Here is a 22023-nt window from a genome sequence, read left to right on the forward strand (position 1 = left end):
GCCCACCCCGCTCCGCACACCGAGGAACGCGCGCGCCTCTCCCGCTAACGGCGAATAATTAACGGGAGGTCGCAGCGGCTGCAGAGGCGGCGGCACCAGCAAGCAGCTTGGGGGTGGGAGCGTGGTGCGGCAGGTACAGGCAGCACCGGTACTGGGGTACACGCGTGGAGCCCAGAGAACAAGCCGGGGGGGCTGATTTTGAGAGATTAACCATTTTACAGGTATTTTTGGACATTTATGAAGATAAGAGTCCATTGTGATGCCAGAACTAGACAGCAGCCCCATCAAACCGTACAGCATTCTTGCACCGGATCGCTTCCAGAGAGCATTCCCACCACGAGACAAGGGGACGTCTCGCGCTCAGATGCGTCAGGACCCGGCTCGGCAGTGGCCGGTGCCCAGGCAGGCGGCGGCGGCGACGGCTGCATCGCGCCAGTCCCTCTCGCTGAGCCGGGGCCGCTACTCCAGAACCACAGTCCCTCCTGCTGCCTCCAGCGCTGCTTTGATCTTCTCTGCTTCCTCCTTGGAGGCGTTCGCCTTGATCTCCTGCGGAAGGGACTCCACAAGCTTCTTGGCCTGCGGGAGGGACAAAGGACAAGACTCGTGAAGTGGCTTTGGTACCCAGGTTGGCAGATTTGGCAGAGCCTGACCTCTGCATAGCTGACCGAGGAAACTCACTGACTGGTCTAAAACCCAAGACTTTTACTTGAACAACAGCACATCTTGCTGGAAGATATCCAAGCCTGACTGCAAGTGACAGCACATCCACGGTAGCCCTGGGAGACCCTTTTCAGTGAGTAACTGTCTGTAAATTCCTCCCATCACATGCTGTGCAGCCCTGGTCCAAGGCGCTGCGGACGTGCTGAGCCACCTCACAGCGATGTGCCCCGGCAGCCGCTGGCCCCGCGGGGCTGATGCTCATCAGACCGCGGCTTGCTGATGCTGAACTCCCACTCCAGAGCAGCCCCGGGTGTGGGAATGGCCACTCGGCACTCGTGGCGGGATGGGGAGCCGGCCCGCGCAGCAGCCATGGGGCAGAGCCGCATTTCCAGCCCAGCACACACGGGCGCCCCGAACACGCTCCAGAGGTGACAACGGCCTCGAGTCCGGCTCGTGCTGACGACGTGCCTGTCACAGCAACGTTGTTCCTGTAGCGCTGTCCCGCTCCAGTCACACCAGCATTCAATGCCCAAAGGCTTTTCTTCAACTGCTTTTTCCAAACAATTCACAGCCTTACGGGCCAAGAATATATTCCCTGCAAACCTCATGAAAACCCCTTAACTGGATGGCAAATTTACAATAAAAACACATCAGCTGCAACTTCTATAGAAAGAACCAACCTCCAGCAGCAGTTTGGTTTGTGTGTGCGTGTGTATTTTAACCAAAATGTCAGGTAAGTCACACTTGACCAAGTTTACCAGCAATAACCAGCATCTGCCAACCTGTAACTGCATTGGAACTGTGACCAGCATGTTTGGCAGGTTCCACATGCTGAGCCACACTGATTTAGCTTTACTTCTCCAGACAGATTTTAATTAGTTGCTCATCAGTCCATTACAGGGTGTGGTATTTTAATGTTTGCTTGGGACTGATAACGGATAAACTGCCAGAGTACCCAGCTCGTTATCCCAGCGGCCCAAGGAAACTCATGTCTCTGCCACCGAAGTTTCTCTGTTATAAAATTGTTTGCTTTGCAATATGGCAATATGAATGGGTCAGAAGATTTTCTGCAAACCATTCTGATATTCCAGGCTACAAATAAGAGCAGATTTTACAATGCTCAACATTTCTTCCTTGCAACTGGATAAATAGAAAGTGCTTCAATAATCCCCAATACATGAAAGCATCATCCAGTGGAGAACTGAAGCACATTAAATGCTTCTGTAGCAGCAGCTGTATCACTGTGTCGCCCGTTCTTTGTTGTGAGCCTACAGCATTGCTCAAGGGTATGAGCTCAGACACTGCACAGGACTGTGAAAGGCCCAAAGGAAAAAGTATCACCTACAAAAAGAGGAGCTCTGGAAAGCACTGGAAGCACAGATTGCAAGACATGTGAATTAGAGAAACCTTATACAGAAACTCATCTAAACTCAGAAATATATGGACCTTGAAAAAGCAAAAAGCTTTAGGGGAAGGCAAGCCAAATCCAGCTGTAATGAGGAGCCCTGGCTACTCCCGAGTTCTCCAGGAAAGCTAACAGCAGCTCTTAGACCTGGAGAAGGTGAGACTGGCAGAGGACTCTGAGGTCTTTTTTCTGAGCCTCCTTCTTTATCTCATTGCCTCTGCCAGGGGCTCAGCTGTTTGCCACAGCAGAGCAGGAAGGGCACAACCTCCTCTAAAAAATGCCAAACAGACACAACCGACTCCTGCTCTGTGCCCTGTCCACATCTTTGCACTGAGGCGTGCAAGAGCAGAGTGTTGGCCTGAGCACAGAGATCCGAGCTCCCTTTGAACAGAGAACTGAGGCCGCCGCTGGCACCGTTCTGCAGAACCCGCTGGGGCTGCAGCCCCCGCTCACCTGCACCAGGTTCACTCCCGGCACGAAGTTCTTCACCTCCTTGATCAGCTTCACCTTGTCCGCGGGTTTCAGCTCTGTCAGCCGGACGGTGAAATGTGTTTTCTCCTTCTTGAGCGGGAGCTCCTCCTCCTCCTGCAAGCAGCCAGAGCTCGGTGAAGCCCCCAGGGCCGCGGCCCCGCTCCCGACCCCCGCCCGCAGCTCCCGGTACCTGCGGAGCCGCCGCGGAGGGCTGCAGGGAGGCGGCCGCCGGCATCACCGCCACGTCCGGGATCTTCAGCGTCTCCTGCGGGAAGAGCAGCGGCCGCGGCGGCCGGTGAGGCGGCGCACGCGGGCCGGGCGATCCCGGTGAGCCGGGCGGATCCCGGTCAGCCGGGCCGATCCCGGTCAGCCGGGCGGGCCGATACCGGTGAGCCGGGCGGATCCCGGTCAGCCGGGCTGGCCGATCCCGGTGAGCCGGGCCGATACCGGTGAGCCGGGCCGATCCCGGTAAGCCGGGCGGATCCCGGTAAGCCGGGCCGGGCCGATCCCGGTCAGCCGGGCGGGCCGATCCCGGTGAGCCGGGCGGATCCCGGTAAGCCGGGCGGGCCGATCCCGACACCCACCTTGAGCAGCGCGTTGAGGTCGGCCACCTCCAGCAGAGTCAGCCCCGCGATGTCCCGCACCAGCTGCCGCACCTTGGGCGAGTACTCCTTGGCGGCCGTGTCCAGCGGTGCCCCGGCCAGCGCCTCCGAGCGCCGCTCCCGGGCCGTGCCCAGCGGCCGCAGCGCGGCGGGCCCGGCCCAGCGCCAGGCGGGCGGCAGGCGCGGCAGCGCGCGGGCGGCGGGCAGCATGGCGGCCGCAAAGGACACGGCGGCGCTCTGCCCCGCGCTCTATGGTCCCGGCGGCCCCCGCGCCGCGCCGGCCGCTCTAGGCCCGGGCGCCTCGCCTCGATGGTGGGGCGGGGAGGAGGCGGCGCTCTAGCCGCCGGGTCCGCCGGGACTCGCTGGCCCCGTACACGGCGCGCCTGGAGCGCTCCCGTTCCCCGCTCCGCACACCGGCCACGGCCCGGTCGCTGCTCAGACACCGGCCGCTGCTCGTTCAGAACATTTTATTGTCACCGGTCGCACTCAGTGTCCCCCGCAGGGGGCGGGCAGGGAGCGGCGGGGCCGGGGACAGGCCCGGCCCGGGCAGGGGCTGGGGGGGAGCGGCTGGGACCGGGGCGGGACGGGGCGAACCGGGCGGGTCCTGCCCTGGCCGGGGGTCCCGGGGAAGCGGCCCGGGGGTGCAGGGCCGCCCCTCGGCCGGACGTTCGGTCCCACGCCCCCGGGGCAGGGACGGGGCAGCAGGAGCGGTGCAGTTAGTGTTAACGGGACCCCCGCCCCGGGCGCGCTCAGTCGAAGGAGATGAGCTGGGCCTCCCCGCTGCCCTGCGGCGGCTGCGCCGGCGGCGGCTGGGGCTGCTGGGGGGCCCCTCCCGCGGGTGCCATCTGCAAGAGATGAGGCGAGTCCGTTAGCGAGTGCCCCCCAGGACCCCAATCCTGGGACCCCTCCAGCCCGCAGCACTCACCTGCTGGTACAGCGGCTGCTGCCCGGGCAGGTAGGGCTGGGCGGGGAGGCTGCTCAGCGCCGCGTCCTGCCCCGGCAGCGCGGACAGGAGGCCCTGCGGGAGGGGTGGCCGTCAGGTGCTGGGGGACGGCGGTGCCCCAGGGCAGGGGGGACCCACAGCCTCCCCGGCCTCTCCCTTCCCACCACTGGCACCGCAGGTCCAAGCGGCTCCACGGGCATGTGCCCCGCAGCTCACCCCGGTGCCCTCACCTGCATGCTGTAGGGCTGGTAGCCCATGGAGACCGACTGGCTGCCCATGTAGCCCATGGTGCCCGCCTGGGGGGCCTGCGAGATGGCCGGGATGCTCTGCGACTGCGAGGCCGCACTCTGCAGAGGAGAGGCTGGTGAGACGGTGAGGGCAGCCATGGCACATCTCAAACCAGCGCTCCAGGACCAGCACCGCCCTCCCTGCTTCCCTGGAACCAGGAGTCCTCCCTCCGCACCCTTGGGAAGCCCAGACCTGGCTCTGACCCCAGCGCACCCCCAGTGACAGCAGCGGCCAACCCAAAGATCTGGGGCCAACCAGCCCTCGCTCCCTCCCACCCAGGGGTCCCGTCCCTGAGCCGAGGCAAGTTGCACCAGCCCTGCAGAATGTCCCAGCCCTGCTGAACGCCCCGGCCACAAGTGACTGGGACAGCGTGGCAGGCCACTGCACTTGCCTGGTAGCCCTGTGTTGCCGTGGGCTGGTAGGAGGAGTAGGCAGGGGTTGTGGTGGGCACCGCCGGCCCCTGCGGAGCCGCCTGCCCGCTACCCGTGCCCGGCTGGTACATGTAGGCGTTCACCATGCTGGGATCTGGGGGGAGGCAGAGATTGAAGCATGTGCCTTACGCTTGGCCCCCACCCCACAGGACCAGCTGCCCGCTGTACCTGTCCCTGCGACGGGCATCGCACTGTATGGCCCTGAGCTCCCCTGCGCTGCCTGGTTCATGTACACGCCGTGCATGGGAGAGCCCTCGACTGAGCCGGCCGGGCTGAAGGTGCTGGGGAAGCTGGTGGGCCCAGAGGGCTGGTAGATCACCCCACTGGCTGCGGGCACAGCCTGGAGCTGTTGGGGAACAAAATGAAGCTTTAGGCCACATCCCCTGGGCTGGCCAGGAAGGGCTCTGGCCAACAGCTGTACCTGGGCATAGGGCAGAGAGAAGGCCGGCATCTGGGCTCTCATCTGGATGGTTTGCTTCTGCTGCTCCAGGCGCAGCTGCCGCTCCTTCTCCTGCTCCTGCAGCCGCTGGATAGCCAACTGCCGCTGCATCTCCAGGTACTCCTGTGGGAACAGGGCCGTGACGGCCAGAGCCAGGACCCCACAGCGTCCCCTCCCGCCAGGGCAGCCGTCCCTGCCCGCCCTGGGCTGGCTGACGCAGCCCCAGGGACTCTTGCGATGCTTCCCTGCCTCACCTGCTTCTTCTGCCTCATGATCTCCAGCTTTTGGGCCAGCTGGATCTGGCGCTGGCGCTCTGCCTCCTCCGCCGCGCGGCGCAGCTTCTCCCGATGCTCCTCCCGCAGCGCATTCAGAGCCCCACGCGCATCCCGGATCTGGGCCAGTTTGTCCTGCAGGCCCTCGTAGTACACTGGGGAGGGGAGAGACAGCCTCAGGGACCCCTCGGGGCAGAGACCTCGGACCAGCCCTGCGCACCAACCGCCCTTGGACATCGCGTTGGCTGTGCCAGGGAACGCCAAACCCCAGCACTCAGGGCAGCCCCTGTTCCCCCCAGGACACCATCCCACAGCCCTGCTGGGCAGCTCCACATACGCCTGCGCTCGTCCAGCTGGTTGAGCAGCTCCAGCAGCTGCGGGTGCATGTTGTTGATGGACTGGAAGAGGGACAACACAGCTGAGTCATTGGTGATGCTGCGGCCCCGCATGTGGTTGCTCTTCATGCGGTTGACGAAGGTGGTGACCGCATTCTGCAGCGCCTTCAGGAACTGCTCGTGGTTCTCCTCGGACTCGCCGTTCTGGTACTGCTGCTGAGGGACAGGCAGCCACTCAGCCCCAGCCCTCCCTGCCGAGCCAGCAGCAAACCCGCAGTGCTGCGTGATGGGCTGAACGAAGGAGTCGGGTGCTCCTCACCCCCCAGAAGCTGCCGGAGACGGGTCCAGGCCCCCCCTTACCTCAACAACCCCGAGTGGGGGGGGGTGGGCTTCCCCCGGCTGCGCAGCGGGCTCAGTGAGTGACAGGGGTGCTGACGGCGTGGGGCTCTTGCGAACCTCCTCTTGTTTCTTCTCCCAGTAGTTGCGGTTCAGGTACCGAGCCAGCTGCAAGAGAAGGTAGATGAGCACCACAGCCCTGCTGGGAGTGAGCCTGCGCCTGGGACCAGCAAGGCCTGGATCCCTGGGTCCTCACCTCCGGGTCAATGTCCTCAGCCAAGGGAGCAGAGGAGTTCTGGAACAAGACAGAGAGAGATCCAGTTCAGAGAAACCAGAGACCCACAGCTCCCACACTCGTGTCCTGCTCAGCCTTGGCCACGCACAACCCCCAGTGCTGGACACCAGGAGGCTGACTGGCAACAGCCGGTGTGTTCGGCAGAGCCACTGCAGCTGCCGCGAGCAGCAGAGGCACCGGAATGCCAGCTGCAAACACAGCAGTGCTGTGGGAGAGCAAGGGCCTGAATGAGGCAAATCTCTTCTCTCAGAACAGGGATTCAATCCCACCCAGCCTGGGCAGGCTCGCGCGGGGCAGTGGCCTGAGTCCATCACTCCACAATCAGGGGCTCCCAAGGACCTACCACGGGCGGGGAGTAGAGCGTGCTGACCGGGGGCGCTGACGAGGTGACAGGTGTGGGCTCGGCCTTTGGGTACATGGAGTAGGTGGTTTTCTGCCTCTGCAAATGAGAAAAAACAATCAACTCAGGGACTGTCCAGACTGCTCAAGTCATCCAGCCAGCACCAGACAGGGCACGCCAGGTGGGCGAGTTCTGGTGACAGCAGGCACAGCTGGCAGAGCTGGCCCCACACCTGGTACCACTGCTGCAGGCCGGCGTGCCCAGGGCTGCCTGTGCGGGCACAGCCTGTGGCTGCGACTTGGGGCTGCAGCACAGCTCCTGCCCGGCTCCACGTTCACCCCCTCATCCCACGGGCTCCGGGACTCGCTCACGCCAGGACACGCCTGGAGATCTGTCACCACGCAGCCAGCAGGTGCCCAGCACATCTGGGCTGTACAGCAACAACCGCTCCCCGATGCCAAGCAGGGCACGAACCATTCTCTCCTTCTCCTCAGCCTCAGACTGAGACAAGGCGATCGCCAGCTGCAGCTCCTCCTCCTCCTGCAGAGCCGTCTCGTCACGCTTTGGGGGCAGCTGCAAGCAGAGGGCGAGGAGGAGCTCAGTGAAGGGACCGAGGCACAGGGCAGGGTCACTCCCTCAGCAAGGCGTCAGTGCTCACCTGGGACTGCTGTGAGAGGGGGCTGGTCAAGTACTCAGGGGGCAGCTCGGAGGCGGCAGATTTACCCTCAGCTTTCCTGCAGTCAGAAAGAGGCGACAGAGCAGAATGAACGTTCCTTCCTCTGCGCTGGGGCCCCAGCTCTGCACAACACTACAACTGCAACCTGCTCCCAGGAGAGAAGCCCAGCCCAGCCCGCGCAGCTGAGGAACCCTCGCTCTGCTCTGCAGGAAGGTGGCTCCACACCAGGCGTCCCCCCCATCCATTCTAGCTGTCACAAGCAAAGAAACACCACAAAGGGCACTGACTTGTTGAGATGCTCGTAACAGGGCTCACAGACTCGCACTTCCTTCTCAATCCCGAATTTGGGGATGGTGGAATACTTGGAGGAGCATTTGCCACAGAAGATCTGCCCGCAGGCCCTGCAGTGATGCTGCAAAGGATGGAGACATCAGCACATCAGATGCTGCTTCGCCATTAGAAACATCACGCAGACACTCCTGGCACTTCCCTGCCTGTGCCCAGGGCCCGCAGCCCAGCCCTGACGCGCTCACACGTGGGCGCAGGGAGCCCCATGAGTCCCGGGGCTGCGCGGGATGGAGAACACGAGGGGCAGGAGCAGCACCCACCTTCCGCGTCACGACACCAAACTGCACCCGGCACCTGTGACACTCCTCAGCATCCACCCAGTCGGGAGCCTGTTGAGGATAAGGAAAGTTGCGTGAGGAGGGGAAGGCGGCCCCGGAGAGGGCGACTCATGGAGCGTTTTGGAGTTGCCTGGCTGACCAAGGCACACTTCTGAGTGGGGGGACTGGAATCGTTTGCAGCTCAACAGGAAATATTGATCCTTGCACGTTATCTCCTCTCATGTCACTAGAGACTGTGACGCTTTCCCAGTCAGCACGAGGTTTTCTAGGAGTGTGTGTGCACAGCAATGGCTTTAGCAATGCCCTGCAGCCCTGTGCAGACTGCCATGCTGCTGGAAGGCCACCCAGTTGGGGACGATGAGACTAACTCCCTGTCCTGGTCACTTCTACCCTCCCTCTGGCAGTTTTAGGCTAAACTGCTGTACACAACCCCAGAAACTGCCTGTGTGACAGCTGGAGCATCATGCACCCAGCAAGGCCTCTGATCTGCGTGGAGTGGAGGAATGCGAGAGCTGAAGGGTTAGCAGGGACGGGACAGGAGAGCGAGATGTGTCCCATAGCAGAGCTCACCCTTTCTGCAGCAAACATGGCATCGCTCTCCTTGAACTCCGGGAACACGTGCCCTGCGGGAGAAGCAAGAGTCCCGTGGGAAGGGGCTCCTGCACGCAGGGAGGCCGTGGTGCCAACACCCTCGTGCCGCAGGTCCCAGCTGCGCAACAGGCCCAGCTCAGCTCAGCCCTGCCTGTGATGCGACACAACTAACACCAAGGAAAAGCTCAGTATTGCATGTTTAGATTTGGCTAATGCCAGGCAGGAACTGACAGCCATTCCTCCTCCTGTGCGGCTCCTCCAGAGCTGCTTGGCCACTTGTCCACTTCCCTCTGCCCACGGTCCTCACCTTCGACCTTCATTATCTGGTAGGTGTCCTGCACCACCTTGTACTTGGGCTCGTTGCGGAAGGCGTGAGCCCAGGCCTGGATGAGGTACAGGATCTTACTGCGGACACTTGTCTCCACTTGCCGCTGCACAGAAAGGGAGGAGAAAAGAAAAAAAAAATCTGAGAAAAAGACCCTGGAACCCAAAGGCTGGTGTGAATCCTCCAGAAGAGAAGCCAGAAACACCATTGAGGGAAAGAGACTTCACAGCAGCTGTGCAAGCTAAGAGCTGCCAGAAAGCAGCAATGGGGCAGTTCAGAGCAAGGATCATGTGCTCCTTGGACTTCCCCGGTCCCCCCACAGCACGAGCAAGAAAACGTCCTTCAAAGAGCGGGGATCAACCTGGGAAGGCTGCGGTTATGCTGCTTTGAGAAACTTCCCACGGAGCCTGGCGCAGGCACGAGCACGTGCTGCTCGACACCTCACACGAGCACCTTGTCCCGCACCTGGAAAATTGCAGGACCCACAATGACGCAGCCCCATCCATCCTGCCTCGGTGACAGGCAGCACAGCTCGCAGCGGAGGGGCTGGCGGGGCTGGTGCTGGCCGTCAGCGCCCCCAGCCCCAGACTCCTGCCCAGGAGCAGCCAAAGCCACCGCAGGATGTGGCACGGCGAGGACAGCTGGGCCGCCTACCCTTTGGAGGCTGGGATGCTCATATCGCAGGTTGAGGACCTGGTGGGAATTTGGCCAGGCTGCTCCTGTCCCAGGCAGCCCCCGCGAGCAGCTCTGTCACCAGCTGACCCGCTCACCGCGCACTCACGTGACCGGCTGCTCCAGAAATTGCCCAGATGTGTAGCAGCATCACCAAGCTCCTGTTTCAGAGAGCTCAGCCCACAGCATGACTTCCTGACAATTCCTGCAGCTCCAAACTTCTACAAGACTTGGCAAAATCCTGCATTCCACAAATGTCATAGCCCTGAACCTCCTCAGAACTATGGCCCTTTCACCAGCCCTGGGTGCTCGCAAGCAGCAAAGTTCCAAGTGTAGGACAGCAGGTCTGTGGCAGTTGTGGAACTATCAAGGCAGATGAGGACTGGAGAGAACCACAAATGCCCTGATCTGTTCTTGTCTGATCTCCTCAGCGCTGGAGTGACTGCGCTGTGACACCTGCTCACTTGCGGCCGTGTGTCAGCAGATCCCACACAGAGGCTGAGTCAGCCCTGGCAGGAAGGTGACAGCAGAGCCGCCCTGCGACGGTGCACGGGGCCATGGGACTCGCACAGCTCAGTCACCAAAAATCTGGGTCATCTGGGCACCTGCTGCCTGGGCGTTGCCATTCTGGGGCTGAGAGCTGGAGACACAAGTTCCCATTTTCACTTCACTTGTGGAAGTCTCCAGCCGGAGGACACACAGAGCTCCCGAGACATCACGTTATATCAAACTGGCAAGGGACAGAGCTTGTGACAATGACCTGGCAGCAAATACGGCCAGGTCCAGGTCCTGCAAAGCTCCTCAAACAGTTCCACAGGCCAGTGGAACGGCCAAGATAAAGAGGAAGCTTCTGCTCGTTTTGACCTCCCCATATGCCTCATGCTGTACCACAGGCAGGGACTCACATCACCGCTGCCCAGCTCTGGACCGTCACCTGTTTTCCTTTGCTGGCTCCAGCCAAGCAAAGCGTTGCACACAGGAAACGGTCTGGGCCTTTGCAGTGTGTTCCTCCCCAGTTCACAGCACGGCCAAATGTCACCTTTGCTGTCACAACACCTCCTCCCTGCAGCAGGCATTCCCGAGCTCCCTGCACTCACCCTTCACATCACACAATACAGTTTGTTCTTTTCTGAAACACAGTCCTTGTATCCCTTCTGTTCCGTATACAAATGGAAAGAAAGAGAGGATGCGCACGTTTGCTGCTGCTGCTGCTGCTACAAGCTCAGTCAAAAACAACAGTAAAATCAGAGATATTTACCTTGAGTATTTCCTTCAGTTCCTCCATAGTCTGTTTATTGGCCACTTCATCATGGACTGTTTGGCCACAGTTTTTAACCACCGACTCCATAACCTGCAAGGGCAAAGGACAGTATCAGCCTGTGGCTTTTGTCCTCTGTGGCTCACGATGGGTCGCAGCGCACGTCACAGGTCCCTGCAGCAGCACAGCAAGATGGGGACACCAACAATGAGTCCTGTTAGGGCAGTGCCAGTGAAGCCTGAGAAGTGGACACTGCCAGGCTAAGGGCAAGCAACACAGCAACGGCTCAGTGGCCTTTGTACCTCTGCTATGCAGGGACACTGTGTTCCAGCTGTGTCTCTTCCTAACACTGAGATGGAATTCAAGAACAAAAACCACAGCCTGCCAATCGGTCACAAAACTCCCAGCCGATCGGGCAAACCCCCGTTGCGGCCCCAAGTGGGGCAGGGGACATGGTGCAGACAGTGCAGCTGGGAAGGGACAGACAGTTCCCGGCCTGCGACCCAGACTGGCAGCGCTCGCGGTTTGGGCTGTTACCTCCAGCGCGTAGAGAGCCACATGGGGATTCTTGTCATTGACTTTCTTCTTGATAGCATTGACAGCATATTTTGCTCTGGGTGAGAAAGGAGAGTACACAAGCTGAGGTAACCAAGGATGCGAGGGAAGATTCCACCCGCTGCTGGGAGCCCGCTCACCCCCACCCTGACAGCAGAGCACAGCTTGCCCTCGGTCCACGTCATTCCCCTGAGGCAAACCAGGAAGAGGAGGAACAAACACCCCGCAGCTTGTGTGTCACTAGGGAGGTCGGGTCAGCGGTGCCCCAGCACCCCGGGCTGGCCTGCCTGGGGCTGTTCTGCCGGGGCACCAGCCCCGGTGTCCGCGGGCCGACGGCTGCGGCCCCTGCGCGTCCCCCGCCCGCCCGGCGCTCACTGTGTGTCTCCCTGGCGGATCATGTCGCAGATCTGCAGGATGGACTCCCAGTCGGTCTCCAGCAGCAGCTGGCTCGTGGCTTTGTCTGCAAGGAACGGACCGTTAGGCCGCTGGACGCAGTTCTGCCCGTCCCGCCGCCGTGTTCGCTCTTCCCCGCCAGCCGCCCCGGGCCGCTCGGTACCCCCGGACCCGCTGCCCGAGCTCCCGCGGGCCCGGGCCCGGCACCTCCCGCCCAGGCGGCACCGAGACCCGGTCGCGCTGCGCCCGGCGGTCGCCCGGCCCCCGCCCCGCCCGCCGCGCCGAGGGGAGGCCGGTACCGAGGAGCCGCTCGAAGGTGCCGCCGCCGCGCCCCATGGCTGCCCCGCCACCAGCCCGGCTGCCCCCCTGCCCCTCCGCGGGCGCTTCCGCTTCCGGCAGGGGCGTGGCTGCTTCCGACAGGGGCGTGGCCGCTTCCGGCAGGGGCGGGATGGCGGCGGCGCGGCGGCCGGTGCGCACGTGCCTGCTGCTGGGGGCGGCGGGCGGCGGGAAGAGCCTCGTGGCGCGGCGGCTGCGCCATATCCGCGGGACGGGCACGGCGGGACGGGCACGGGGGGGCGGGAGGCAGGGACGGACGCGTCCCCGGCCCCTTCCCATGCGCCGTCGTGTCCTTAACCCGCTGCACAGCTGAGCACCGAGGACGGGGCCACGGAGCTGGGCGCGCCCCCGGCCACGCTGCCCACGGTAGGCAGGGCCGGGCGGGCCGTGAGCCGGCCGGCAGCCCCGGTGCGGCCGGGGTCCCGTGCGCAGCCGCCGAGCCGCCTGTCCCGGCAGGTGGGCACCAACCTGAGCGACCTGCGGCTGCCGCGGCGGGCGAGGCTGCGGGAGCTGGGCGGCTGCATGGGCCCCATCTGGCACAGCTACTACGGCGAGTGCAGCGCTGTCCTGGTGAGCGGCGGCACCGGGACCCGTCACCGGCGGCCACGGCCCCTCGGACGGACCCGGCCGGGAGGAGGCGGGGGGGATGCCCATGGCCGGGGTCAGCCCCCGCTCTGGCTCTGCTGCGGGGAGTCGGCTCCCAGTTTCAGCCCCGGTTGCCTGATTTCCTCCCCGGGCTCTCCCACCGCGGCTCTCCCTTCTTCCCCTGCAGTTCGTGGTCGATGCTGCCAACCCCACGCAGGTGTCCTCGTCCTGTGTGCAGCTGCTGTCCGTGCTCTCCGCAGCGCCGCTGGCCGCCGTGCCCGTCCTCGTCCTCTTCAACAAGATGTAAGGGGCTTGCCCAGTGGTGGGGTGTGTGGGGACAACCCCAGGGTTTGTGCTGGTTCCTTCTATTGATGACACCGAGGAAGCCCGACGTGTCCTGGGGCAGCAGCTGTGCTTTGCCACGCTCACTGGGCCTGCTGAGACCCCGAGCCAGGGCTGTGCCGGCAGGAGCTGTCATGGTGGGCTAACGCAGACCCCCCACTGCAGTGACCTGCCCTGCTACATGTCACTGGCGGAGATGAAGTCGCTGTTTCGCATGCAGGACATCGTCTCCTGCGCCACGCAGCCCATCACGATCCTGGAGACCAGCGCCCGTGACGGCACGGGCCTGGCTGACGTCCTGCGGTGGCTCCGGGCCACGCTCGGGGATGCCCGCTGACCCCAGCCCTGTGGCAGCGCCGGTGGCTCCTGGCACCTGAGGCGGCTGTTGAGCAGCTGCCCTGCGCGGGGCTGGGAACAGGACGGGGTCACAGGCTGGTGCCGGCCCTGACCCTGTGGGACTTTACAGTAAAACTTCCACCACACTCTCCAGGCTGGTGGCTTCCCTGGGTTCGGGTGGAAACAGGTGTTTTGGGGAAGGGTTGAGCAGGAGCCCCAGAGGCCAGAACGGGCTGGTGTGGGGCTGTGCTGGCGTCTCAGGGGCAGGAGGGGGGGGTCGTGGGCAGCAGCACTGGGGCAGGGGCTCCTGCCAGCGGCTTTGGCCCTGCGGGGCTTGTGCAGCCACGGCACAGGGTGACAGGGGACATGGGTGGGTGTCAGGAGCCGGGGCAGGCTGAGCTGCAGGGCTGCCTCGCTCGGGGGTTCTCACAAGCTGCAGCATCAGCCCATGACTGCTCCCCAGCGCTTGCCTGGGCTCAGGGAACAGCTGGGACTGCGCGGAGAACCCGGCCCACACCCACACCGATAAACTGTGTCTGTGTCCGCACTGATAACCTGCCCTGACAGCCTCACCCGCGGCGCAAGAGCCAAGTCACGGGGTACCTGTGGCTGCCCAGGCCTAGCGCGCACCACGGCACAGCCCGCCTGGGTGTCAGGGCCGTGCTGGGGGCACAACCAGCATCCCCGGGCCAGGGTCTGCTGCGGCGGGATGAGGGGAAGTGGCTCTTGGGCTGGGGCTGCAACTTCTTGCTGGGGCAGCCAGCGGGTGGGCAGCGGTGCTGAGGAGCACACCCTGCCACGGCTGCCGTCACCACCCCTAACAAATGCTGGTGCTAACGCACTGAACCTGCTCACCCGCTTCCAGTGCGACATGTCAGACACAGGCTGGGTGCGCCCGCACAGCTGAGCTTTAATGAGCCAGCTCAGCCTGCGGCTGGGGATCCAGCACCCTCAGGCTCCTCTGCCCGGCGCTCGGCACCACCGCGGCTCTTCGGAGCCCATCCAGCCACAGGGCTGTGCCCTGGGCTGTCCTGGTCCTGCTGCACCTGCCATGTCCCCAGCAGCTCTCGGCAGTGGGAGCGTCCTTGTTCCTGTGCCACAGCATCCCCGTGGAGTCCCAATAGGTCTTTGGCTGCTGCGACCCAGAGCAGAGGATCTCCGCAGCACCCCATGGTCCCACTGCTCCTAGCGCTGCGATGGGTCCTGCCCCTGCCTGCCCAAGGAGTGTGACACTGACAGGAAACGTGCAGCCCCTGAGACCCCGAGGGGCTGCTGCTGCAGACGACAGAGATCAGCATCTCTAAACATCCCCATCCTCCTGTTCCCTGTCCCAGTCCTGTCCCCATCCCCTGTCCCTGTGCTGGCTCTGCTGGCAGCCGGTGCCATCCCCGGCAGCATAAGGGACCCAGCGCCCCCAGCACCGGGGCAGCCCCAACCTGCACCCCCAGCTGCCAGCAGAGCGAGGGGGGACAGCTCTGGGAAGGGCTGGCTGCCCCGTCACCTCCTGCACCTTCCCGCTCCCGGCACGCAGCGCTTGGCCACGGCCAGGCTGGCCCTGGCAGTGCCGTGTCACCGTGGCCCCACACCGGCATGGGGCAGAGACACGTCCCTGTCCCCACGCCCACCCGAGCTCCCGGCACCCAGCAGCCCCTCTCCCCTCTGCGCCAGTCTCACCTGGGACTCAGGAGCATCTGTCTCTCTGCTCGTAAACTGAGTGAAGCTTCTGAATGAGAAATATTTTATCTTCTCCCTCCTGCAACAGCAGAGACAGTGTGATGAGCAGCCGCAGGAGGCGGCAGCGCCATTGGGACCACAGCCTGAGTCCGGCAGTGCAGGGGCTGTGCCAGGGCTGGACTGGGGCACGGAGCTCACGCACGTTGGCGATCTGCTCCTTCAGCAGGCGGATGATCCGGCGCTGGCCTCTCACCACCTGGACATTGAAGTAGATCACGGCTCTGCAACGACACGCAGGACGAGGTGGTGGCAGCCGGGGCGCAAAGCTGGGGATGCGGCGCTCCAGGCACAGGGCTCTGGAGTGACACCCCGGCTCCCAGCCCCTGCTCAGGGCCGTGCCCGGGACCCCCAAAGCATAGCTTGAGGTTTGGGCTCAGGGCTGGACTCACAGCAGGACCCCAGACACGAAGAACAGGAGGAAGCTGTTCTCCACCAGGTGCTGGTGGACCCAGGCGAACCAGGTCATGTTGGGGTTGGACTTCTCAAGCACTTGCACCCAGGTCTGCCCTGACTTGTAGATGGTTTCCAGCCCCCGGAAGGGACCACAGGTTTCTGACGGCCGCACCCTGGGCAGACAGAGCGACGGGTGGGTCAGAGTGATGGGCAGCCCAGCCATCCCCAGGGGTAGACAACAGGGCCCTCATCCCGCATCAGGAACATCTGGCAAGAGCTGCTGTTGCACAGCCCTGCGCTGGAAACAGTGGCTCCATGTGCCATCAGTGTGGGGAGGCACTGACCCCCCAGCCCCTCCCCTGCACCCAGGCCGGCGGGTACTCACGCCCAGATGGTGTAGGACAGGAACACGGCTGCACCCAGGAAGGACGGGAAGCACAGCAGGGTGATGAAGATGGTGCTCATGCGAGACGCCTGCCAGGGCGTGCTGGGCGCCTGGCAGTTCCGCATCAGGCTGCTCTGTGGGCAGGAGCCGTGTCCCCATGCTGTGCCCCGGACACCCGGCCTGTCCCTCCCACCCAGCGGAGCCCAGGAGCTCAGGGACAGCCCGTCCCCCAACACCCCTCCCTCCCCGCCTCAAGGCCGCTTGTCTTGCTGCACCGGGCGGCCCCTCTGCTGCAGCAGGATGTGGGGGGTGCCCATCGCAGGGATGCACAGGGGGCTCGGGGGGGAGCAGCTCACACCTTTTTGATATAGAACAGCAGCAGCAGCTTCAGTGTCTGCACGGCCGGCAGGAATGGGGCAAAGAGAACACCCAGCCTGGGGGAGAAGGGGAAGAGGAGCTGAGCTCTGGAGACCAGCGGGGGGGATGCTGGACCAGCACTGGGATGCTCTGCTGCCGCTCCCCCGTGGTTCTCACCGCCCACCACCCAGGCAGCGCGGGGGCTGCGGCTGTACGGTGCTGGCACCAGGATGCCTGTCCCCACCATGTGGGGCTGTGGGGTCTTCCCTGACCCCGTTCAGCAGAACGTGCAGCTCCCCGTGCCTGGTCCCTGCCCACCATGAGGCTCCCTGGGACCATGAGGCATTTGCCAGCAGAGGAACAAGCTGCACTGGGCAGGAGCCGTCTCACCAGGTCAGGGTCTGCCCATAGATCAGCTCCAGCACATTTCGGGCAATGTCAAACTCGGGCTTCTGCTCCCTCTTCAGCCTCTTCTCCAGGATCAGCCTGGGAAGGAGCAGAGCTCTGCTCCTGCACCGCTGCTGGGAGGATGCTCAGTGCCCCTTTTTCCCCCAAACCGCAGCAGATCCGGGTGTGCCGGGGCAGCACTGCCAGGGTCGTGCCGGGGGTGCCGTGCTGGCAGGGGGACCCTCCCGGGGCACGTTACCTCCAGAGCAGCTCCCTGAAGAGTGTGTCCAGCAGCGTGAACATCAAGTCCATCACCATGAAGCGATACAGGTCCTGCCCCACACACGTCTCCCAGCACTGGGGGAAAGCAAAGGTGGCACCAAGTGGGGAGCAAGGCCCCTCCTGCCCCTTGACTTGCCCGTGGCCCCTATGGGGTGTGAGGGGCTGTGGCAGTTTTTCCTCCCCACACCTCTGCCCCCAGCCCCCCGGTCTGGGGTGGCCCTGTCTGGCTGTTGCGCTCTCTCCCCAGCACAGGAGCGGATGGTGCCTGCGGCACTGCCTGGAAGATCCCCGGCTGCCAGACCCTGCCTGTGCTGCTGCCGGTGCCAGGATGGCAGCCTTGGCTCTGCTCCGCGCTCCTGGGCAAAGGGCGGTCTGGATGGCGTGTCCCAGCCAGCTCACATGGGCACCACGTGCTCCTGGTGCCGACCCAGCACAACCCAGCCCCGCATGGTGGTGCTGACCTCCTCCATGGAGCAGACAACCCTCCGGCTGAGCCACTGGTAGCACAGCAGGCCAAGGACCACCGTCTTCAGAATGAGGTTCCTGGGGAGCAGGAGCAGGGCCAGGAGCCCCTGAGTGCTGGGGATGGAGGGGCTGAGCCCCACCTGTGGGGTGCCCAGCCCCAAAGCCTCCCCCGGGATGGTGGGGCTGCAGGACACTCCCTCCCTGGGCAGCGCACCTGCAGATCGCCACGTAGACCTGCACTGCAGGGGAGTCCTGCCGCTCCCACAGCGCCAGCAGCGTGTACAGGTGGGGCAGCAGCGTGTTGAGGAGGGACACAGCGAGGGGCAGGACCAGCAGGACGGCTTCCTGCTGCAGCCAGCTGCCGCCCTGCACACGGAGCTCCTGCTGAACCTGGGCAGTGGGTACTGGGGTGAGCGTGTGGCCGCCACAGCCCAGCACCTATGGGGAGGGCAGCAAACACCAGCACCGGGAGGGGGGCTGCAACGGGGCTGTATGGGGGGCTGCCCCTGCTTCCCAGGGCTGCTCTTTCTGCCCTCCCCAGCGCCCCTGCGCCGGACCCCCAACACCGGGGCAGGAGCTCCCTGGCGCGCAGCACCACTCACCGTGTGCATGTGCTGCGAGAAGTGGTGCACAGCCAGCACGCAGCCCAGCACCGTGCCCAGCGAGAGGGCCCAGGCCAGCAGCAGCACAGCGCAGTGCCCCAGGCACTGGCAGAGGCTGCGGGAACGCGAGCGGGAGCGCTGCTCCGCCAGCAGCTCCTGCAAGAGAGCGGTGCTCCCGCTGCCCAACATGCTCCAGGTCCGGAGCTGGAGTGAGGGTTTGTCCTGCAGCACTGAGGCAGGACCCAGGGGGATGAAGGGCAAAGTGCTGGTGCAGGGTTGGAGTCGGGGGTATTTGCAGCTGCAGAGCCCCCCTGTGCAGCAGGGAGGGAGGTGCTGAGCCCTGGGGTCTGGGCTGGCTCCTGCAAATGCCTTCAGCTGCCCGCTGCAGGGCACAGGGCGTGTGGGGGCAACTCCAGCCCAGCTGCTCACCTTCAGCTGGGTGCAGATGTTCTCACACTGCAGGCTCACCGAGCGCCTCTGGATCACCTTGAAGTCCCAGGCACAGAAGACTTTGACAGCCAGGTCCGCTGCAGAGCTGCCCACGCGATAGCTCTCCCCGAAGGAGTGGGACACACTGCAGCAAGGGGGAGGGTGTCAGGGCATTGGGAAGGGGGAGGCTGGCAGTGCCAAAGGTGATGCTGACCCACCTGTACACCAGCAGGACGCAGGTGACAAGGAAGGAGACCCCAACGCTGAAGATGTAGGCCAGTGGTATGTTGTATGGCAGTGGGGGGGCTGCAACGGGGCACGTGCTGCTGTTGAGGCTGGAGGCACAGGCGTCATTGAGGGTGACGTTGCTGTAGTAGCCATAGTACAGCAGCGAGTGAGTGAAGTAGCCCTGTGGGGAAGTGCACAACGAGGATCACGGTGATCACAGTGGTGCCTGCGGCTCCCTGCCCAGCCTGGCACAGCCATGCCGCTTGTGGGGACACAGCCCTGGGCTGGGGCAGCACCAGGAACCCGCTGCTGCACTCACAGCACTGGTGATCCCAGGGCCCCAGCTATGCGAGGGCAAGGATGGGGACATCACCATGGCAGGGATGCAGGGCAGGGATGGGGACATCACCACGGCAGGGATGCAGGGCAGGGATGGGGACATCACCACGGCAGGGATGCAGGGCAGAGACTGGGGCATCCCCGTGGCAGAGATGCAGGGATGGAGCAGCTCCCAGCCCGGGGATGCGCTGGCTCTGGCGGTGCTCACCGCTCCTGTGAGGAGCTCGAGGCCGGTGAAGGGCGGGGGGCTGGCTGAGGCAGGGGGATATGCAGCCTGCAGGGCTATCACGAAGACCAGGAGGATGAGGAATGAGAAGATGTTGAACATAAGGAGTGTCTTGAGGAAGAGGAAATAGCAGAGGACACTGGAGCCGAAGCGGCCGCCGATCTGCTTGAGGGAGTAGTGCCAGGGCTCCGCGGCAGGGAGCAGGGAGAGGAGCCTGTACCAGAGGCCTCGACAGCCCTGGGGAGAGGGAGCACAGGGGGAGCACCGGGGCCAGAGCCTGTGCCGGAGCCCCCAGCAGCTGCTGTGCAGCCCTGTACCCCAGCCTTACGAGGACGATGCAGCCCCTGGACCATCCACAGGGAGAGGAGGGGGCCCGGTTCTGCATGTGCTGCCTCGGGGGGCTCGTCTGCCTGCTCAGCTCCTGCCTGCCCAGCAGAGAGGGGTGTCAGAGGGTGACAAGGGTGCCGGGACGACTTCGGCTGTGGAAGCCCTGCCTGGCCGGGGCCAGCAGGACAAGACCTACCGGAGGGTGCGTTTCTCTGCCAGGCTGAGGGGCACGCTGAGCAGCATGTGGCTGCGCTGGCTAGGCGAGAGGCTCAGCAGCTCCTTCACCAGCAGGTTCCGCTTCTCTGGGGGCACAAGGGGCTCAGGACATGGACACAGCATGCCCATCCTGAACCCAGAGCGAGGACAGTGCCAGCACCGCCCGCCTCACTCCCGAGGACCCTCACCTTCCAGCGTGGCCCTGGCCGGGTCAGTCTCCAGGTCGTACTGCCGCAAACTGGGCCGTGCTGCGCGGCAGAGCTGCTGCAGGGGTGGGCGGCTGCTCCGGCGCCGCAGCCGGGTTGTGCGGTTGTAGTACTGGGAGATGATCGCCCCGCGGCTGCGCCCTGTGGGTGGGAGCAGGGCAGGAGGGTGGGCGCCATGGCAGAGCAAGGCAGACGGGAGAGCTTTGCCGAGGGGCTCCTGGGCCTGGGGAAGGGCGGGTGGCACCTACCGATGGTGCGGCTGGGCATGCTGGCGAGGATCCGCAAAGTGGTGGAGGAGTAGCCGGGGTGCTGTTCACCCTGCCCAGGCTCCTGCCAGGCTGCGGCACCGGCATCCGGCGGGGCCAGGTGGGCTGGGTGCTCTGGGAGAATGAGCACAGGGTGCAGAGTGGTGAGAGCCAGAGCACCCACAGCTCCCGTCCTCACAGCCCCACTGCCCTGGTGTGTGCTCTTCCAGGGGAACCCCCTTCTCCAAGGACGCTCTCTGCGTCCCCAAGGGCAGGTCTGCCCCGCTGCCTGCACTGGCGAAGGTGTCAGCAGCTCCTACAAGGGCTTTGGCTGCAGCCTTGGCACAAGTCCTGCTGGCCCAGGCAGGGTCTGGGTCAGTGGATGGTCCTGGGCACACATGCTGTCCCCGTCCCACCCCCCTGGCTGCGTCTGCAGCACTTTACCTCTGCCCCTCGCCTGCATCTCCAGCTCCACACTGGCCTCTACCAAGCTGCTCTGCTCCTGGATGAGCTGGTGGAAGGAGGTGTGCAGGGCTCCTTCGTTATCCGGGCTCGGCTCCTGGCTGCAGGGACACAGACCCGCTCACCCGGGGCTGGGCTGGACCCTGGGGCAGGGGATGGAGCCCTGGAGAAGCCCGGGCGCCAGCCCCGAGCCCGCCGTGCCGCCCGGTGCCTGCTGCAAGCGCTGCCGTGTCCCGCAGGATCCCGGGGCCGAGCGTGCGGGGACAGGGCTGGGGCAGACGCGGTCAGGGCCACACTCACCCATCGCTCTCCGTGTCCTCCGGGACGCGCAGGGTGAAGGAAGGCGGCCGGGACATCGCGCTGCGCCCGAACCGGTCCCGGCGGCCCCGCGCTGCCTCCGACCCGCCGTCCTGCGCGGCGACCGACGGGCGTCAGCAGCCCCGCGCCACCGGCACCCACCGGCACCCGAACCCGCTCCTGGGACGAGGACAGAACCGGAACCGCTGCGTGCGGGGCCCTGGGGAGCGCGTCAGGCGAGACCGTGGGGCTAAACCCGGGTCTAATCCCAGACTAACCCCGGGGCAAACCCGGCCCGGCGGCGCAGCAGGCTGGGAGCTGCGGCGGGGCAGGAAGGAAGGGGCGGGTGAACGGATGGGGGAGGTGGCACAGCCGGAGGCTCCGCCGAGCCGGTCCTGCCCGCGCGGGGCGTTCGCACCGCCCCCGGCCCGGGGCAGCGCCGGAGGAGCGCGCCCGCCCTTCCGGGGCCGGGCCGGAGCCAGCGCGCACCGGCCGGGGGGCCCGAGCGGCTCCCGCGCTCTGCTCGGGAAAGGCGTGGCGGGACCCGCAGCCCCGGGGCGGCAAAGGCGGCCCTTCCCATCCCGGGCTCAAACCACACCCGGGGGGTGACACTGGGGCAGAGACTTTTGTACCCTCCCGCCAGCGCCGCCCCGCGGCGAGACCCGCTGTCCCGGTACCAGGACCGGACAGAGACGCGCCTCGGGGCTCATCGTTTCCGCCCGCACCGGGCAGGCGCCGCGGCCCCGTGTTGGGTGCGAAGCCGGCACCGTCCACCGGCGGGGAAGGCGAGGGATTGCGGAGCCCCCAACACAGCCCAGCCCGCCCTCCTACCACCGCCCGGTACCCCCCGCGGAGCCCCCCGTTCAGCTCCGGCCGGGGCTCCCCCGTCCACGGCGCCGCCCGTGTTCCCGGGTGCTCCACTGGGGCCACG

The 22023-nt window shown here is 64.8% G+C and overlaps 4 protein-coding genes across 9 annotated transcripts; 1 reads left to right on the forward strand and 3 right to left on the reverse strand.

The window, feature by feature from the left end:
- Window positions 1-196: 196 nt before the first annotated feature.
- Window positions 197-3362, reverse strand: MRPL12 (mitochondrial ribosomal protein L12). Its single transcript, XM_065647913.1, has 4 exons — window positions 3121-3362; window positions 2727-2801; window positions 2519-2650; window positions 197-576 (listed from the first exon to the last, which is right to left on the reverse strand). Exons 1-4 carry the CDS (start codon window positions 3346-3348, stop codon window positions 460-462), a joined length of 552 nt encoding a protein of 183 aa, XP_065503985.1. The 5' UTR covers window positions 3349-3362; the 3' UTR covers window positions 197-459.
- A 229-nt stretch (window positions 3363-3591) lies between these two features.
- Window positions 3592-12319, reverse strand: HGS (hepatocyte growth factor-regulated tyrosine kinase substrate). 3 transcript variants are annotated; one of them, XM_065647758.1, is made up of 21 exons: window positions 12213-12319; window positions 11896-11980; window positions 11503-11578; window positions 10966-11058; window positions 9018-9141; window positions 8690-8742; window positions 8102-8170; window positions 7781-7905; window positions 7476-7551; window positions 7292-7390; window positions 6821-6916; window positions 6439-6477; window positions 6207-6350; window positions 5849-6059; window positions 5494-5666; window positions 5222-5362; window positions 4969-5146; window positions 4761-4894; window positions 4312-4428; window positions 4064-4156; window positions 3592-3983 (listed from the first exon to the last, which is right to left on the reverse strand). In XM_065647758.1, exons 1-21 carry the CDS (start codon window positions 12247-12249, stop codon window positions 3888-3890), a joined length of 2259 nt encoding a protein of 752 aa, XP_065503830.1. In that variant the 5' UTR covers window positions 12250-12319; the 3' UTR covers window positions 3592-3887. The 3 variants fall into 3 exon arrangements, with proteins under 3 accessions (XP_065503830.1, XP_065503829.1, XP_065503831.1); XM_065647757.1 differs by having other exon boundaries at window positions 5849-6062; XM_065647759.1 differs by lacking the exon at window positions 4064-4156 and having other exon boundaries at window positions 5849-6062.
- A 19-nt stretch (window positions 12320-12338) lies between these two features.
- On the forward strand, window positions 12339-13663 carry ARL16 (ADP ribosylation factor like GTPase 16). 2 transcript variants are annotated; one of them, XM_065647760.1, is made up of 5 exons: window positions 12339-12448; window positions 12556-12615; window positions 12706-12819; window positions 13022-13137; window positions 13303-13663. In XM_065647760.1, exons 1-5 carry the CDS (start codon window positions 12362-12364, stop codon window positions 13511-13513), a joined length of 588 nt encoding a protein of 195 aa, XP_065503832.1. In that variant the 5' UTR covers window positions 12339-12361; the 3' UTR covers window positions 13514-13663. The 2 variants fall into 2 exon arrangements, with proteins under 2 accessions (XP_065503832.1, XP_065503833.1); XM_065647761.1 differs by having other exon boundaries at window positions 13342-13663.
- A 739-nt stretch (window positions 13664-14402) lies between these two features.
- Window positions 14403-21406, reverse strand: TMC6 (transmembrane channel like 6). 3 transcript variants are annotated; one of them, XM_065647702.1, is made up of 20 exons: window positions 21096-21406; window positions 20778-20896; window positions 20337-20468; window positions 20071-20229; window positions 19863-19968; window positions 19668-19764; window positions 19322-19576; window positions 18765-18955; window positions 18547-18691; window positions 18118-18273; window positions 17730-17905; window positions 17512-17593; window positions 17028-17125; window positions 16772-16867; window positions 16383-16458; window positions 16025-16158; window positions 15636-15812; window positions 15389-15467; window positions 15187-15265; window positions 14403-14725 (listed from the first exon to the last, which is right to left on the reverse strand). In XM_065647702.1, exons 1-19 carry the CDS (start codon window positions 21149-21151, stop codon window positions 15194-15196), a joined length of 2406 nt encoding a protein of 801 aa, XP_065503774.1. In that variant the 5' UTR covers window positions 21152-21406; the 3' UTR covers window positions 14403-14725; window positions 15187-15193. The 3 variants fall into 3 exon arrangements, with proteins under 3 accessions (XP_065503774.1, XP_065503775.1, XP_065503776.1); XM_065647703.1 differs by having other exon boundaries at window positions 14403-14787; XM_065647704.1 differs by having other exon boundaries at window positions 20778-20844; window positions 21096-21156.
- Window positions 21407-22023: the final 617 nt, after the last annotated feature.

The sequence above is a fragment of the Caloenas nicobarica genome, chromosome 18 (genome assembly GCF_036013445.1).
Source record: "Caloenas nicobarica isolate bCalNic1 chromosome 18, bCalNic1.hap1, whole genome shotgun sequence".
Taxonomy (NCBI): domain Eukaryota; kingdom Metazoa; phylum Chordata; class Aves; order Columbiformes; family Columbidae; genus Caloenas; species Caloenas nicobarica.

Excerpts from the sequence above, each read along its gene's own strand:
- MRPL12 (XM_065647913.1), bottom strand. The coding sequence starts at position 3,348 with ATGCTGCCCGCCGCCCGCGCGCTGCCGCGCCTGCCGCCCGCCTGGCGC. Across the intron at positions 2,802-3,120 it reads ACCTCAACGCGCTGCTCAAG|GAGACGCTGAAGATCCCGGA; the intron begins GTGGGTGTCGGG and ends CTCTTCCCGCAG. Across the intron at positions 577-2,518 it reads CGGGAGTGAACCTGGTGCAG|GCCAAGAAGCTTGTGGAGTC; the intron begins GTGAGCGGGGGC and ends TCCCTCCCGCAG.
- HGS (XM_065647757.1), bottom strand. The coding sequence starts at position 12,249 with ATGGGGCGCGGCGGCGGCACCTTCGAGCGGCTCCTCG. Across the intron at positions 9,142-10,965 it reads AACTGAAGGAAATACTCAAG|CGGCAAGTGGAGACAAGTGT; the intron begins GTAAATATCTCT and ends CTTTCTGTGCAG. Across the intron at positions 7,552-7,780 it reads TGTTACGAGCATCTCAACAA|GAAAGCTGAGGGTAAATCTG; the intron begins GTCAGTGCCCTT and ends TTCTGACTGCAG.
- ARL16 (XM_065647760.1), top strand. The coding sequence starts at position 12,362 with ATGGCGGCGGCGCGGCGGCCGGTGCGCACGTGCCTGCTGCTGGGGGCG. Across the intron at positions 12,616-12,705 it reads CCCCGGCCACGCTGCCCACG|GTGGGCACCAACCTGAGCGA; the intron begins GTAGGCAGGGCC and ends CTGTCCCGGCAG. Across the intron at positions 12,820-13,021 it reads GCGAGTGCAGCGCTGTCCTG|TTCGTGGTCGATGCTGCCAA; the intron begins GTGAGCGGCGGC and ends CTTCCCCTGCAG.
- TMC6 (XM_065647702.1), bottom strand. The coding sequence starts at position 21,151 with ATGTCCCGGCCGCCTTCCTTCACCCTGCGCGTCCCGGAGGACACGGAG. Across the intron at positions 19,969-20,070 it reads GGCCAGGGCCACGCTGGAAG|AGAAGCGGAACCTGCTGGTG; the intron begins GTGAGGGTCCTC and ends TTGTGCCCCCAG. Across the intron at positions 17,906-18,117 it reads TCTCGCAGCACATGCACACG|GTTCAGCAGGAGCTCCGTGT; the intron begins GTGAGTGGTGCT and ends CCCACTGCCCAG.